This window comes from Corapipo altera, unplaced genomic scaffold (genome assembly GCF_003945725.1).
Source record: "Corapipo altera isolate COAL_440 unplaced genomic scaffold, ASM394572v1 54, whole genome shotgun sequence".
Taxonomy (NCBI): Eukaryota; Metazoa; Chordata; class Aves; order Passeriformes; family Pipridae; genus Corapipo; species Corapipo altera.
In genome coordinates, this window is record NW_020884902.1 from 5,361,881 (window position 1) to 5,376,986 (window position 15,106).

The 15,106-nt window shown below is 44.1% G+C and overlaps 1 protein-coding gene and 1 long non-coding RNA gene across 5 annotated transcripts in view; one reads left to right on the forward strand and one right to left on the reverse strand.

Moving 5' to 3' along the window:
• LOC113950617 overlaps window positions 1-15,106 on the reverse strand; it is a 105,823-nt gene that overhangs the window by 10,129 nt on the left and 80,588 nt on the right. For 2 of the 4 annotated variants that reach the window (XR_003528802.1, XR_003528804.1), the window contains exon 5: window positions 9,160-9,853. This is a non-coding gene — a long non-coding RNA (uncharacterized LOC113950617). Of the gene's footprint in view, window positions 1-198; window positions 376-9,159; window positions 9,854-15,106 lie in introns of those variants that run through there. The other 2 variants (XR_003528803.1, XR_003528806.1) reach the window with 2 other exon arrangements.
• Window positions 9,046-14,679, forward strand: SCG2 (secretogranin II). The gene is made up of 2 exons (XM_027650596.1): window positions 9,046-9,145; window positions 12,331-14,679. Exon 2 carries the CDS (start codon window positions 12,345-12,347, stop codon window positions 14,211-14,213), a length of 1,869 nt encoding a protein of 622 aa, XP_027506397.1. The 5' UTR covers window positions 9,046-9,145; window positions 12,331-12,344; the 3' UTR covers window positions 14,214-14,679.

Below are 15,106 nucleotides of genomic sequence, written 5' to 3' on the forward strand. Positions count from 1 at the left end.
CCTAATTACCCTTTGGTCCACCTCCTTGGCACAGACCCTCAAAGAGAGACTCAACATTCCCACCTCAGCTCCTGCACCATCTGGTCTTTCTGGCTCGGAGCCTCTGTCCGTGGTTTCCAGAGGCGCATCCGTCTCCGTGCTGTGCTGGCTCACGTACTGCAGCTGCATCCCTGGCAGCTGGCTGCTTTCTCCACTTACCAATTTTTGCTCTGTCCCCTCACTTGTTACAGTTCCTCCTTTCTATTTCTTGTTGTCCCGTACAGAACACCTCTGTTCTTCAAAAAATATAATATGGGATTGACGTCCTTCACGGGAGCTCAGGGAGGATTGCTTCTGCACAGGACCGAGTCCACACACACCAGGCACTGCTGGGTCCTTGCAGCAGAGAGGATGAGGCATGAGAAAAGGGTCTTCATGCACCAGGGTGAGACCCAGCCACTGAGTCTTTGCAAACAGCCACTGGGCCAGGACAGTTTCTGCAGCCGTGGTCAGAGAAGCACCAAGCAGCAGCAGGGTGCTGTGGGGAGCACTGTGTACACCTGCTGCAACAGGCAGCAGCACGTCAGGAGAAGCTGAGAAGATACCACCCCAACAACATGTTGGTCACGACACCCTGATCAAAAGCAAGCATCAGCAACCCTGAAGAGGAGGGCTGTGTTTGGGTTTGTTTGTTTGTTTTTCATATAATAAGATCATGAAACAGTTAGAATTGAGAACCTCATCAATATTACATCTGCAACAGATGGTGAAAACCTACCTGCAGGGACAAGTAATCCATTTAGCTCTTCAGACAAGATCTCCAGTGCCAGAGATGGTATCTGGCCTTTTGGTTCCTCTTGAGATACACTAGTGGAAAACCACAACCAGCCAACAGCTCCCAGTGACCCCACATCTGTGCAGGAGTGTGTGTATGCGAGCCACGCTCCCGGTGAGGCTGACAGTAATTCATCACAGGGCTTTGTGACCTAATTTGAGACAGCTGCAATGAATTGCCTTTGCCTTGAATTTCAAACAATTTATTTTGGGAGAGCAGAACACTTCTATGAGATGCAGCATCATGCTGAATGCAGTGGATATGGATGACAGGATACCTGGCATTTTTTGGAAGATGGCCACCGAGTCCTTGGGGGATGCAGGTTGTGTTATTGAGCAGCTCCTGGGCTGTGATTTTTGGCATGTGCAGCCCCACTGCTGGTGGAATGGACCCGGGAAGATAGTTTGCAGCACAGTGGCAGCAGCAGGGCTGGTTCAAAATATAGTTACCACTTAAAAGTCTGGTGGAAAATGTATCCTGCCAAGCAGGAGCCTCAGGGCTGGGAAGGGCATTCAGCCCATCTCAAGCACTCACCAGTAAGGTGTGTCAGAAAGTATTTGCCTTAGGGGAAAATCATAGCATTTTCTCATGTTTATATGGATTTTACTTGCCAGTAAAGGCTCTGATAGCTGAGAGAGATGCAAGGCTGCTATCTAAAACACTTTGGACTTCCAAGCAAATGTTTTTCCCAGTTTGCAGAAGTGTTAGTAGTTGTCCAGTACATTGAAGCCTGTTTGGGGAATCAATGTCACTGCTTGTATTTTGTCTTTTGGTAGAGAAAGGAGCAGCCTGCCTATCACTTTTTTTCCTGCCCCAAGAGACCTTTTTATGACTGAGTGATAAGAAAAAGCAAATTATAGATGTTAACAGAGCTCTTAATCTTTCCAGTGGATGGATGCCATGTTGTGCCATGTACCCACCCTCTGGCTCCCTCCCCATGCAAAGTGGATGGAGTGCACTGGTTTTCCACGTATACTTGCACATTGTGGAAATGTGCTGCTCCCAGACCACATTGCTTGATTTCTCTGTCTCCTGCTGTTCAGAATATGCCTCCTGCATATCTGGACGATGGCATTGAATCCTCACCACCCGGGATTTCCTCTGTCAGTAGGTCAATGGGCCATGCTGCTTCTGCTCTCACGCTTGACTGCAGCGAGGAAGGTGCAAGGTTGAGGGGTAAATGATCAAACCTGCATCTGTTCTGCTTTTTCCACCAAGTTCCTGGACTTGCCTTGATCCTACAACTACTAAACTATTGAAGCCAGCCAGCTCTCCCTGGCTCTGTATCCTGAAATTCAAAGTCAATGCAGTTCAACTCTGAAACTACAAGATTTCTGCTTTGATGCTGACATGACAAATGCTAACAGCTGTAACAACATGAGACATACGAATTTGTGCTCTCTTTTTCATGAAATCACTCATTATTATGTTGAAACTTTTAATTTAGTATATGTTTTTTAAAAAGGGCATGACATGAAGCGATTCTGCCTTGTCCACATGAACTACCAAGTCAAATTGTTTGCTTTCTTCTTGTAAAAGTTGTCTCCAGGAAGAAATTCTGTCTCTGTACGATGCTTTGCACCGAGTCTCTTTTTTCTATTTTTATCACATTCTTGACCAAATACTAGATTTGATTTTGACCCAGATCTGTATAAATTACAAGAGGGTTGGAATGTATGCACATACATACTAAGCAAAGGACAAACCTATAGCCACAAAAAAGGCTGTAATGGCACCAGTGAAACTAATGACACTAAAAAGGACAATGCAAGAGAAAATTGTGGTAATGGGTTATGGCATGGAAGCAGAGCGTGGCTTTTTGCCCTCTCAGCTTTAGCACATAAATTCTCACACGCTGCACTGCTAAAGTACCTGTTGCCCTAATGGCTTGGGAATGGAGGAACATTTGCCCACGTGCAGTAATGCCAGCATGGTAACCCATGCTTTGAGAATGGCTGGATTCTCAAAAAAAAAAAAAAAAGAGTAAGAACAGGAATATTAATTTTGGAGTGGCATTTTTGCTACTCTGAGCCCTATCCTGTGTTGTCAGACAAGGCAGCAGATAGCAGAATGGAGACTTTCTGCTGGAGACAGGGAGATCCAAAATCACTGAGCTTCTTCATGTTTATGAGTGATTAATGTGAAAATTAATGAGGCTTTAATATAAGTAAGGGATAGAAATGGCTTAGCCCCAAGATCGTGAAGTTTCTGCGAAGCAGAATTGCTGAATGATTTAACAGAGGGCTAAATAATGGAACCAGCCTTATGCACAGCTGTGAAAGCACTTCTCTCTATTTATTTAAAATGAAAACTCACATAAATGTGTGTACAGATCACTGTTGTGCCAACTTTTTTTCTCTCTCTTGTAAAATTTTTGTGTTCTCTTATGAAAAAATGTCACTGAAAGACAATTCTGGCTGACCCAAATACCCCAAAGTGACCAATACCCCAAATTGGACACTCACACCAGCCAAGGAGCTTGACACAGGAAGGCAGAGGCAAACTGGTTTTGCTGTCTGCTGATGATGGTTGTTGCCACAGCTGCTCTGAAAGGCTCAGGTCTCAGTTATGTAATCTCCAATGATTTTGGGTGAACCTGTGCAGTTTCCCCAGCTCCCAAGGCATGGTTGCTTTGTCTCCTTCTCCCATGAGTCAGCACCGGGGAGCCGTGCAGCTCCTCAGGAAGAAGTAACCTGGTTATCAGCAGACGTTTTGGGCTCAGCTTTAGCAAAGAAAAGTTGGCTGAGGTTTTTGTATCCAAACAATGCTAAAAGTTGCCAGGTCGTGCAGTGTCCTGTGGGTGACGCATCGTTAGAGCAACCTGCGAGCAGCAAACCCTGCCTGAGCACAGCAAGCCCTGCAGCTGAGCTCCTTGGAGTGTCAAGGGAAAGGGGAGCCTTCCCCACGCTAATTAAAACTCTTCTCTCAACTTCTCCTTGGCAAGGTGCAAAGAAATCCTCTTTTCATGCTCAACAACTAAAAATAAATCCTATTTTGGGTTTCAGAAGCAGCCTCATGACTAAAACGAACCCTTCGGTTTCATTCATGTTTGCTGTCTATTAATCTGTTCTCCTCACCCTCAGCAGGGTATGACTCAGGGTTTCACATTGTCTTCCTCCCTCAACTATCTGTGTTTTGACTTTAAATTCTGCTGTCTGACGCAAAGCAGTGCTGAAATCATGACAGTTTGATCCAGCCAGCTCCCAGGAGACTCTTGATCTTTACTGGCTGGTAAATGTAGCACTCAGAACAGCCGTGCAGAGAAGATACCGATATTTTTACACCAAATGTTGGTAAGCAGATGTCACAGGCTTGTGAAAAGCCTTGAAACTCCACAGAAGAAAATATGTGAGTATGTGTGTGTGGGAGGCCTGGGGATAAAAATAATTTGGTGTTTATATGAGAAGACATATATTCCCTAATCCGTTGGTGTTCTGCTATTCCTGTGCATTGTACTCAAACTGGAGGCTGCACTGGAACAAGTATAGCAGTAAACTCTTACCCTGTTGATTCATCTGCTGCTTTTGCAGCTCTTTCTAGTGCAGGCTTCTCTGCTCCTCTGGTCCTGGCCGAGCTGATAGATCCCATTCTCCTGCCCTGAGCAGGGGGTTTCTGCTATGGGGTGGACCCTGATTGTCCCAAGCTTGAGGCATCAAGTGTAGGTCACTGGGCAGGGAGGTGGGAGCAGTGAGGCAACAGGGCTGGGCTCCTCCAGCAGTCACTGGAGAAAACAAGAGGCACTTGAGAGGTGACAAAGCCGCAGGGAAGGACTCTGAGCAGGCACAGCAGAGCTGAGCCTCAAGTGACCCCAGCCCTGGTGCAGGAGGGCTGAGCTGCCATAGGTGCAGGGCCGTGATTCCCGTTGCAGAGCAGTGATTCCCATTGCAGGGCTGTGATTCCCATTGCAGGGCTGTGATTCCCATTGCAGAGCACCGGTTCCCACTGCAGTTTAACTCTGCCCTAAGCAGTTGTGCTGGGCCAGGGGGGCTGCTGTGCAGGTTGCTGGGCATGCATGGAACAAGAGCCTGCCAGGTGCCCTCAGCCAAGCTGCCACCTGTCTTGCCACCTCCTCCTGTGGGCACCTGCACAGGCTCTCTGGGTGCCAAGGAAGCCTCAGGCATACAGGTATGGAAACCCCACTAGTGGCACAAGGAGCTGGTGCTGAAACAATGACACTGGCAAGGTGGTTGGTGCGTCCATGCTGCAGAGGTGGGCACACACCCATGTCTCAGGGGTGGCAGCCAAGCCTAGCCTAAGGCTCCTCTTCCTGGTTCTTTTTTTTTACAAGCAGGCAGCCTCATGCAGCCTTCAGCAGGCAGCCTGAAATCCTGAACATGTTGGGTAGAAGGAAGGATTTTGGTTTTTTTGTTTTTTCCTTATCAAAACCTTTTCTTGAAATGTCCCTTCAGGGAGACGTGTCGGTCGGGCTGGTGTTAAACCTACTTAATCTCATTGCAGCGTGGAGTAAAGCCCAGTGATCTACAGCCAGCAGACCCTTGCCTTGACATCCCTGTTTTTAAAGGACTGTGGTTACAAACTGCAAAGCCCTTACTTTTCCTTACAATGCTGTATTTATCCCTCCCCTTATGGCTTTGGTAATGAAATTTGAACCATTTTTTATGCACTAAATTTAGGGAGGCCAAAAATATTTGCATACAAATATGATTGATCTTTCAAGCATGCAAAATGAGCAGAAAATAACAAGTCTGATGTTGGATACAAGCAGAGTTCGAGTATTTTAAAATTAAAATAATTTAAAAGAATTTATATCTGTGATGGCAGATGAGCTTTTTCTGAGGAAAGAAAACCTCCTCTTTCTCATTATATACAGACTAAATCCAAATATTCAAGGCAGATATGGACTGAATTCTAAATGTGACAATGGCACTTATTCTGCAGGAAATGCCATGTCTGTAATGAATTGTAAATTATTTTTAGTTGCTACTGGAAACAGAGGAAGGGGGGGAAATAATCAATATTGACACAACCGTGCTTTATTTTTAAGCAGTGCTGATCTTTGGTGACATGAATTAGAGGAGGAGAGAGCTAGAGCTGAAGTGAAGGGCACAAACTGCAAAACTATTTTGGTGTTTAGAAAAGGGCTACAGCAGCCAGACAAATGTGCTGCTTGCACATTGCTGCTGGGATAGTCATACAGCAAGATCATTGTTCCATCCTCTCCTGTGAGCTGGGCAGGTCTGGTGGGAGGCTGCAGTGCGTGATCAGTGGTGATTCTGGCCATGGTTCATCACGCCACTGGTGCTGGTGCTGTCCCAGGGCCTGGGCACAAGGACAGTGACATCAGTGACCATGCCAGACCTTGCTTCCTCCTGAAGACAAGTTGCCTGACTTTTCTTTCTCCAATAACTTTGGCGATGATGATCTTTCAGCTGAGTGTGACACAAGAGAGTGGGCTGGAGTCCTATGGCCTCTGTTTGATGTAGTGGAGTACCCCCCACCTCCCACCCATGCCCTCCTTCTTACATGAAATGGAATAAAAGCCCTTTGAAGCAAGGTGCAAGGTGCAAGGTGATTGATTATCTTTTATCTTCTCATGATGCATGACTAGGTAAGGTAGAGCATGTGACAAGGCAAGCTGTTTAGAGAAATCATTGTGTATATAGCTGGTCTGTTCCCAGGATCCACAAAAGGATGCAGCACAGTCAAAATGCACTCAGCAAAACAAGATCACCAAGCTCCTTTGCCTAAGCAGTTGATACTAAGCTAGTTCTAATGCAATATCCTAAAATTAAGAGATGCTGTGATGTGATCACACTCTTGTATAAAATGCCATGGAACTTCTGATGACAGAACAGATCAAATTTTCTGTTGCATGACTCATTCTGAGGAAAAGAATGCCATACATTCAATATGAACAAAAAAAGTACATTCAGTAAAGCCCTCCTTATAGGGTTGTGCAGATGCAACCAGTCATAAGTGCAAAGTCCAGGCAACATTTTTTGATATGGAGTAAAATTGACAGCTGAATTGTAGACAGCCTTTGGTAAATTTTATCCACTGAACCCAGAATAGCCACAGCAGAGACCTAAGTCTAGTGTCTGCCTGACTTTACGTGCTGTAAATCTCAGGTGAGTGGTTAAGGAGGATGGAATCTCTCTGATGTGCCAATTAATCTGGGTTGTCTAAAACATGCACTAATCTAAAGAGCAGGGATAGATGGATGGGGTTCAGCAGGATGATTTCATGGCAAAGGATTTGCTAGATGTGTTAGGCATTTGGTGGCAGAATGCACAAGAGTCTAATGGCAGAGGCATTTTACCTGCAGAGGCACAAGAAAAATCCTGAAAATCTGAATCAAGTAATTTTCTTCTGGTGGTTTTTTGTTATTGTTTTTTTTTGTTTGTTTTGATCACACTGAATATTTTCTCCGTTGACTGAGGTGTATTAGCAACAGCAATGTCTGCAGTGCTATGTTTTGTGGGCATTCAGAGTCTTTCTGAAGGGGATGTGGTGTTCAGCAATGCAATTCCCAGCTGCCCAGGGGGCACTTGGGCCTTTCCTTCTGCTTACTGCAGTAGATGCCTTTATTTTTCCCTTCTTCACAGTTGCCATCACGGGCCCTAATGCAACATTTCGTTTGGGTCTTTTCTTCCTGGGTTTGGTGGTGAAAGTGAGCATGTTGGATGGTAACTGGGGCCTGAAACAAGCTGCTGCTGAAGAGTTTCAGCACAAAAACTGATACTATATTTTACTCATAAAACTGTGTGAGGTGAAAAAGATCTCTATTTCCAGATCTCCATGTCAACTAGAGCAGATGCAGCCAGGATAGTCTTTTTGTGTCTGTCCATGGCTACAATCATTTCTACCTTTCTGTTCTTAGGACAATTTAATTTGGTAACATTTATTGGTTTGAAAGATATATTCATCCTAGGGTTTTTTTCCATTTTGTGCTGTAAAAGGTCAAAATTGTCAGGAAAGATTTATTTTTGGATAAAAGGAATCCTTACTTAAAAGCCAAAGTAAAACAACCTTCCTGGAATAGAAAGGAAGCAGAAGGAAGAAGCAAAAGCCCAGAGCATCAGCTGAAGCAACGTGTAACATCTTGTGCTTTGTGATTTATGGCATAGTAGTACTTACTCACCCTAGTGATCCAGGTGTGCAAGCACTACCCTTTGCACTTGGAGTACTAAAAATGGAGTTAAAACTGTGAGGGCATCGCCAGTGGTGCCTGGCAGTGGTGCCAGAGGTGGGTAGTTCCTTTCTGGCTCCATCCCCATCTGGGTGAGTGGCAGCCTGGTCCCAGACCCATGCTACAGCCACTGACAGAGGCAGAGCCTTGAAGAAGTGGGGAGCTTTCCCTCTCCCACATAGCAGGCCAGGGCAGGGGGCTACCGGGGCAGGGGAACCTTCTACCTTATCTTTCCCTGACATGCTTCAGTTTTTCCATCTATTTCAGGCACACCATGGAGGAGTGTCATTCCCCCCCGCACAGCTCCCTCCCCCAGGGCACCCTCCTGTAGTCGGTCCGGACCTTCTGGGACTCCCACGCCTGATGATGAGGCCACAGATGCTGTGGACTGTCCCTGCCCTGTGGCAAAGCCAGAGCTGTGCTACAATGGCTCAGTCAGTGAACTGAAGAAAATAAATTGAAAAACCCTTACTGGCCATAGCTATTGAAAGGCCAGTTCCTGCCGAGGCACGGGCACAGCCAGGCACACACACACACATGCACTCACACTCACACTGACCCTTGTGCACAGGGTTTTCCTCGCACTTGGGCTCACACCCACCTTCAGCCCCTGCGTGTCCCCAGCTCCGTTCCTGCCCCACAGCTCTAGGCGTGTGTCCCTGCTGCTGGCTTGGCTTGGCTGGCACCCACCCCCCGAGGTGTGGGTCGGCTTCACCCACCCCCCGAGGTGAGGGCCATCTTCATCCACCCCCGATGTGCAGATCGGGTTTCTCAAGTCCCCCTTCCCAGCCCGTAGGAGCTGAGAAGCAGAAGGCAATGGCTGTATCACGTCTGCCTTTTTTTTTTTCTTTTAATCCCTTTTCCCCCTTTTACTCTTCTTTTTTTCCTCGCCTCCCTTTTCCCTTCTCTTGCCTTTTTTTTTTTTCGCGTTTTATTTTTCCCTCTTTCGCTTTTACTCTTCTCCCTTCTTTTCCACTTCCCCCCTGTTTGCCGCTCCCGGTTTTACCCTCCCTGCTGGCTGCCCACCCGGGTGGATGGGGGTCCCTGCGCGGCTCCGCCGGCCGGGCGGGGCGGGGCGGGGCGCGGCCGTGACGTCCGGGCGAGGGCGGTATAAGCGGGCGCTGTCCCGGTGCTGAAGGCGGCGGGAGCGGCAGGAGCGGCAGGAGAGGCAGGAGAGGCAGGTAGGGATGCGCCGGGCGGGCATGGAGGAGCCCCGGTACCGCCGTCCCTCGGCTGCACGGGGGGGACTCGGCTGGCACCGGCGGGGAACCCACACCGAGCGAGCGGTGAAGCCACGCAGCGAAGCAGTGGGGCTGGGGCTTGCGATGAAAACTATCTCTGTAAAACGTGACCCCATCGTTGAGCACATTATATATGTTATGTACGTGTTCTCAGCATCGCTCGTGGCTGAAGACGGGAGGCAGAGCGCTCCCGTCAGCGATGGCGTCCAGTCGTGCCGGGTCACCGACATGGCACTTCAGGCACTCCGAGTACGGGCAGAGAGGTTCCCTGGGATGCAAACAGCGCCCCGACTCGCTTCCCAGATGTGTCCGTATGCAAACAGTCGTTATATTCGCTCAGAACTGCCGGGGATTTGGGTTTGTGCCCTTCTGCTCACCTCGTTGTTGTTTTGTTCATGTTTTCAGTCCCTTGCACAGGGTAAAGGATTAGAGATGCTTTTAAACAAGGCAAGTTTACTGCAGTCGTGTTATTTATGGCAAAAAAAGAAAACCGGGCGGGAGAGTGCATGATATATTTATTTATCTCATGAAAAACTGCTATTAGATTTTGCCTCAGACTGTCAGAGCAGGGACACATCTACAGGAAAACCTATGAGTTTTCATAGCAAATTTTCACTGGAAATATTACCATCACATCAGAGACAACTGCTGAGAGAGATTGAGAGAAAAAATTACTGCTACCATGGAAACATCCCAGAAAGGAGATTATTTTTTGTGTTTGTTTTTTAGGGAACTTTTGTCAGTCTGCATTGCCTTTGTACGTTTTAAATTGTTAACATGATTACCTCATTTTGTAAGGAGGAACTTCTTCATCTTCATTTGTTGGCTAAAAAATGATTTTCCTGTTTGTTAGGTGCTAATAGAGGAGGAAATATTCTCTCTATCTAGACTAGCTTCACAATTATCCATCTGGAGACAAAAGAGCTGTTTTAGTATATTGACCTTTGAGAGGCACAGCAGAGAATGTTTACTATAGATCCTAAAGATACTCTAAAATGTCCTCTTTAAAAAAAAAAAAAAGGAATTAAAGTCTGAAGGGCTGGGGAGGAGTCACCTTAGAGTTATATTTAATAACAAGATTTATGACCCAAACTCAAAGCTTTTAAAATAAATCATTCCCAAATCCATTTGACAAGGCTTTCAAGTATTATCTACCAATAAATTAGAAGTGGAAATTGACCTAGAGGCAAATGCACACAAAATATGGAAACAGGAGCCAATGGCCTGTTATTCCTGCAAAGGAAATACCCAGTTGAGCAATGTCCTTGTGGAACACTAAACTAAACTTTGCCTGGCTGCACACATTTTGATTATAATGGGATGCCAACAGCTCTTACAAAGGCTGTAACAATCCAAATTGTGTGCAGTGAAGGAGGGTGAGTTCCTGGTCTTTGGGAGTGGGAGGTGCTTGGTAAATGATTATGGAATGAATCTCCCTTCCCCCACCCTTCAGAAAGGACAGTTTCTCATGCACTAATCAATCTAACTCTGTTAATAACCAGTCTCTTTGCTGGAAAAGAAAGCCTTAATTTAATTTATTTGCTACAGAAAGTAGCAAATTGCCTTTTTTTTCTTTTTTTTTTCATGGAGACACACATTTATGCACAGGGCTAGTGCCTTTTCTGTGACAGAAAGTGAAACGGTGTGTGAGCTTTGTTGCAGGGCAAATTCGGATATGGACGGTGGGACCTTCTTAGCTGTTGAATTAATCCTACGTGAAATCAATGCTCAAACATATCCAGGCTTGAAGCCAGAAATGTTTGGGGAAATTGTTTGCTATCATGACTGTTAGTTTTCCCAAGCACACTGAAGGGGAAAACAGCAGCTCTCTGAACTGATAGTGCTTTAATTATTTATTAAAGTCACATTATGTTAAGAACAAAAACTGAGCTGAAAAATCTACAAGTGAGCTGAAATGAGCATATTCATGCTCACTCTCTACTTACAGCAGTGGGTAAATAGTGGTATACATAGCTCATTCAGTTTGTCGTGAACCACCAATGTCTCAACAGGATGCTTTTACCAAGCCAAAAAACAAAGGAACCAGAATAGGTCAATTAATCAAAGCAGTTTCTATCTTTATAATTCCTTTATTTGTTAGTGTAACTGGATCAGAAAAAAGTCTGATCTGTCTCATGGCCCAGGTGAATCAGTGCCTGAGCATCTCTTAGGAAATATGACTGATGCCAGTTTTTCTCTGTGCTGTGTGGAGGGTGCTCAGCTCCTTGCAAGGCTGGGCTTGTACAGCTGCATCCTCATACACAGTGGTGCTATAATCATCTTTATTCAGTTGGAGGCATATTTATCCCAATTCTGCTCCAGAGTTTATTGTTGACTGGCGTAAGCTGGGCAGACATGGGCTTCTACTGATCTATTCTAACTGAATTTGCCAATGGTCATGTTTCTGCCTGTCCTGGGACCTGATTCAATTTCTGCTGAAGTGAATGAATGAGCAAATGAATGAAATCACCACTCAGAACCTACCTACTCAAGCTTATTTCCAAGATGGGTTTTAAGGGATTCAGTAAAATTATATTGTACCTTTAGGATAAATTATAGTTTGTCACTCATATAGGGAATCATTGCCCATAGGAAAGTGACTCATAGAGTCATTAATTAAAATTCACCTGTAATACAAATAATGGGGGGTTTAAATGAAATAGCAAAAAAGGAAGAAATAGCACTATCAGTAATCACAGAAATAAACTTGCAAGTAATTTTATATGCCATGTTCTCCACTTCATCACATTAATTTTATTACAGTCTAGCACCATTCAGAAATATTATCCCGGCATGAAATTAGATGCCTTATGGAGCAATCTCACAAAATAATTCTGTCTGCAGTTTTAATATTAATATTTTGAGCAGCATTTAAATATATGGATACATCAATTTTACCATTTAGGAGCTTCATTTTCATAACCAAAATGGCATCTATATTCCTCTATGGGTATTTCATGAGCTATATAGGATTGGTATTTTGTACTTTTTTGCTGTCATTGGAAAATTAATGTTCATAAAGTACGTAGAGCTTAAAGATAAGAAATTTCTAGCATAGTTCAGTTTCCTAAGCCTGTCTCTGTGTGTTAACTGCTTCTTTTTTTCTTTTTCTTCTTTATTTAAAGGAAATATTTTAAATATGGCAGAAACTAAAACCTTCCAGCCTGGAGCAGCCTGCACTCTCACCTTTTTCTTTGTCCTCATCTGTTGGGTTGATGCAGCTTCCTTCCAGCAGCATCAGCTGCTTCAGAAAGATCCAGACTATGTAATGAAAAACTTACAAAGACTCCCAAATCCTGATATGATCAAAGCACTGGAATACATAGAAGATCTTCGCAAGCAAGCTAACAAGGGAGAAAGCAGCCCTGATTACAGCTCTTATCAAAGTGTCCCATATCTCCTGCAACAGAAAGAAAGCAAGGATCAGACTCACCTACCAGATAATGTAAGGGATTCTTTGACTGAAGATGAGTCCCAGTGGGTTAAGGTAATGTTGGAAGCCTTGCGGCAAGCTGAGAAAGAGTCAAAAGCTGGCCCAAAGGAGAATAAACCTTACGGTCTGAGTTCAGATAACAGCTTTCCAGCTGGAGTAAGTGATGATTACGAGGCTTACAAGTGGCCTGAGAGGTGGCAAAAGTATCTCAAAATGCCACTTGGGCACTACGAAGACAGTTCAAGAGACAGTCCTTTCAAGCGTACCAATGAAATCGTGGAAGAGCAGTACACCCCCCAAAGCCTTGCCACGCTGGAGTCTGTGTTTCAGGAGTTGGGGAAGATGGCAGGACCGAGTAACCACAAGAAAGAAAGGCTGGATGAGGACCAGAAATTGTACACAGATGATGAAGATGATGTGTATAAAGTGAATAACATTGCCTATGAAGATGTGGTTGGAGGAGAAGATTGGAATCCCATAGAGGAAAAAGTGGAAAGCCAAACCCAGGAAGAGATAAAAGACAGCAAAGAGGAAATTGATAAACATGAAGAGGAGATTGATGATGAAATGAAAAGATCAGGGAAGCTCAACTTCCTTGAGGATGAAATAAGAAGAGACAATAAAGATCAAATGTCAGAGGATGTTTCAAAGCTAATGAATTATTACCTGAAGAGGCTGATGGGTAGTGCTGGGAATAGGAAATTAAGGACTGGAGAACTTGAGGAAAAAAGAGCATCAATGTTTTTGGATAAACAACTTGATCCTCAGTCTATAGCTCAGCTGATAGAAATCTCAAGGAATTTACAAATTCCTCCTGAGGATTTAATAGACATATTGAAAGCTGGAGAAAAAAAGCAGCTTCAGAGTGAAAGGTTGGAAGCTGAGCAGGAAGTAGAATTCCCAGAAGACCTCGACGAGATAGCTGAAACCAATCTAGGACAGAGCGATATATTTAAAAATAATGTAAACTCTAAAAACGGGTACATGAAGCAGCCTCTTATTCCAGAAAATCTACCTGAAGACCTCAATATTGAAGATATTGTCAGTCTTCTGGGAAATGACAATTTAGCTAATCAGAATCCCTCCTATTTACTAAATCGTCTTAATCAAGACAATGATTTGCCAAGACTGTCTTACATTCCCAGAAGATTGAAAGGACACCTGTTTCCTAAAGCTGCCTGGATGAACGATTTGGAAAGGCGACAAATGGAATATGAGAAACTGAATGAGAAGGACGAAGAACTGGCTGATTACTTGGCCAAGGTGTTGGCAAAATATCCCGAAGTAATCAATACGAACCAGATGAAACGAGTCCCAGCTTCTGAAAGCAACCTGCAGGAAGATGATCACCTGGAGCAGGCCATCAGAGAGCACCTAAATCAGCTGGAACCACAGGAGGCTGCGAAGTTGGCTTCGCTCAGCAAAAGGCTCTCCATGGCAGGGGAAGCCGATGACACACAGAACAGGCAGTATCTGGATGAGGATATGCTAGCAAAGGTGCTAGAGTATCTAAAACAGGAGAAATCAGAGCTTGAAAGAGATCACATTACTAAGCGAGCGATGGAAAACATGTAATTGTTCCCCAAATACTATTTCTCTTCAATGTGTTGACTTCTATCCCGATTCAGTTGTGATTTATTCCTGCTCTCCCACTAAACAACTATGGTAGACTATTTACCATTGAACAGTCTGCATATCTTTCTCAGAGCTGTTATATTGTTTATTGATATACTTATATGTTATAAATTATGGGGCAAACAACAAATTGCTTCAAGTGTTTTAAGAAAAAATTTAATGATATCAAGTAAAACTATAATATGTAAACAAATTACCTTTGCATTGTTAATAAAACATGATAAATGAAGAGTGACAATTATAATTTGAAATTTTTAAGATTAATTGGATTATTTTGTTACTGTCTGTAGTGTTTTTTGTGGAGTATCGAATAAAAAAATAAAGCATTATATATATATAGTTTTATTTACAAGGCTTTTTCTATTCAGTGTTTTATTGTTGATGAATAAATTATTTCTGGACAATCGACTGTGTTTCTTTGTGACAGTTGATAAAGTCATACTAATTGGAAACATATTTTTACTTCTACAGATGACTCTTCTGAAATATACTACTTTTCCCATAGAATATAGTTGGTAGCATAAACTTCGGGTTTTCTGGGCTGTAAGAATACCAACTGGCATTATCCTTAAGGGCAGTGATGGCAACCACAAGGAAAGAGCCAGGCTCCAAGAAAAGGCAGGCAGGGAACTCATCTGTAAGGAACACCATGGGTTTGTCTGATAAAAATACTTTTGTGAAATGTCTATTACATGTATACATAAGTACACAAACAACCTTTGTTATTCAGTACACTACTTTGGACACTTGAAATGTCTTTTGATCTCCTGTTATGACCTGCAGTAGATGGTCTGGAAAGGTTCTGGCTCTTTTACAGAAGGAAATGTGCTTGT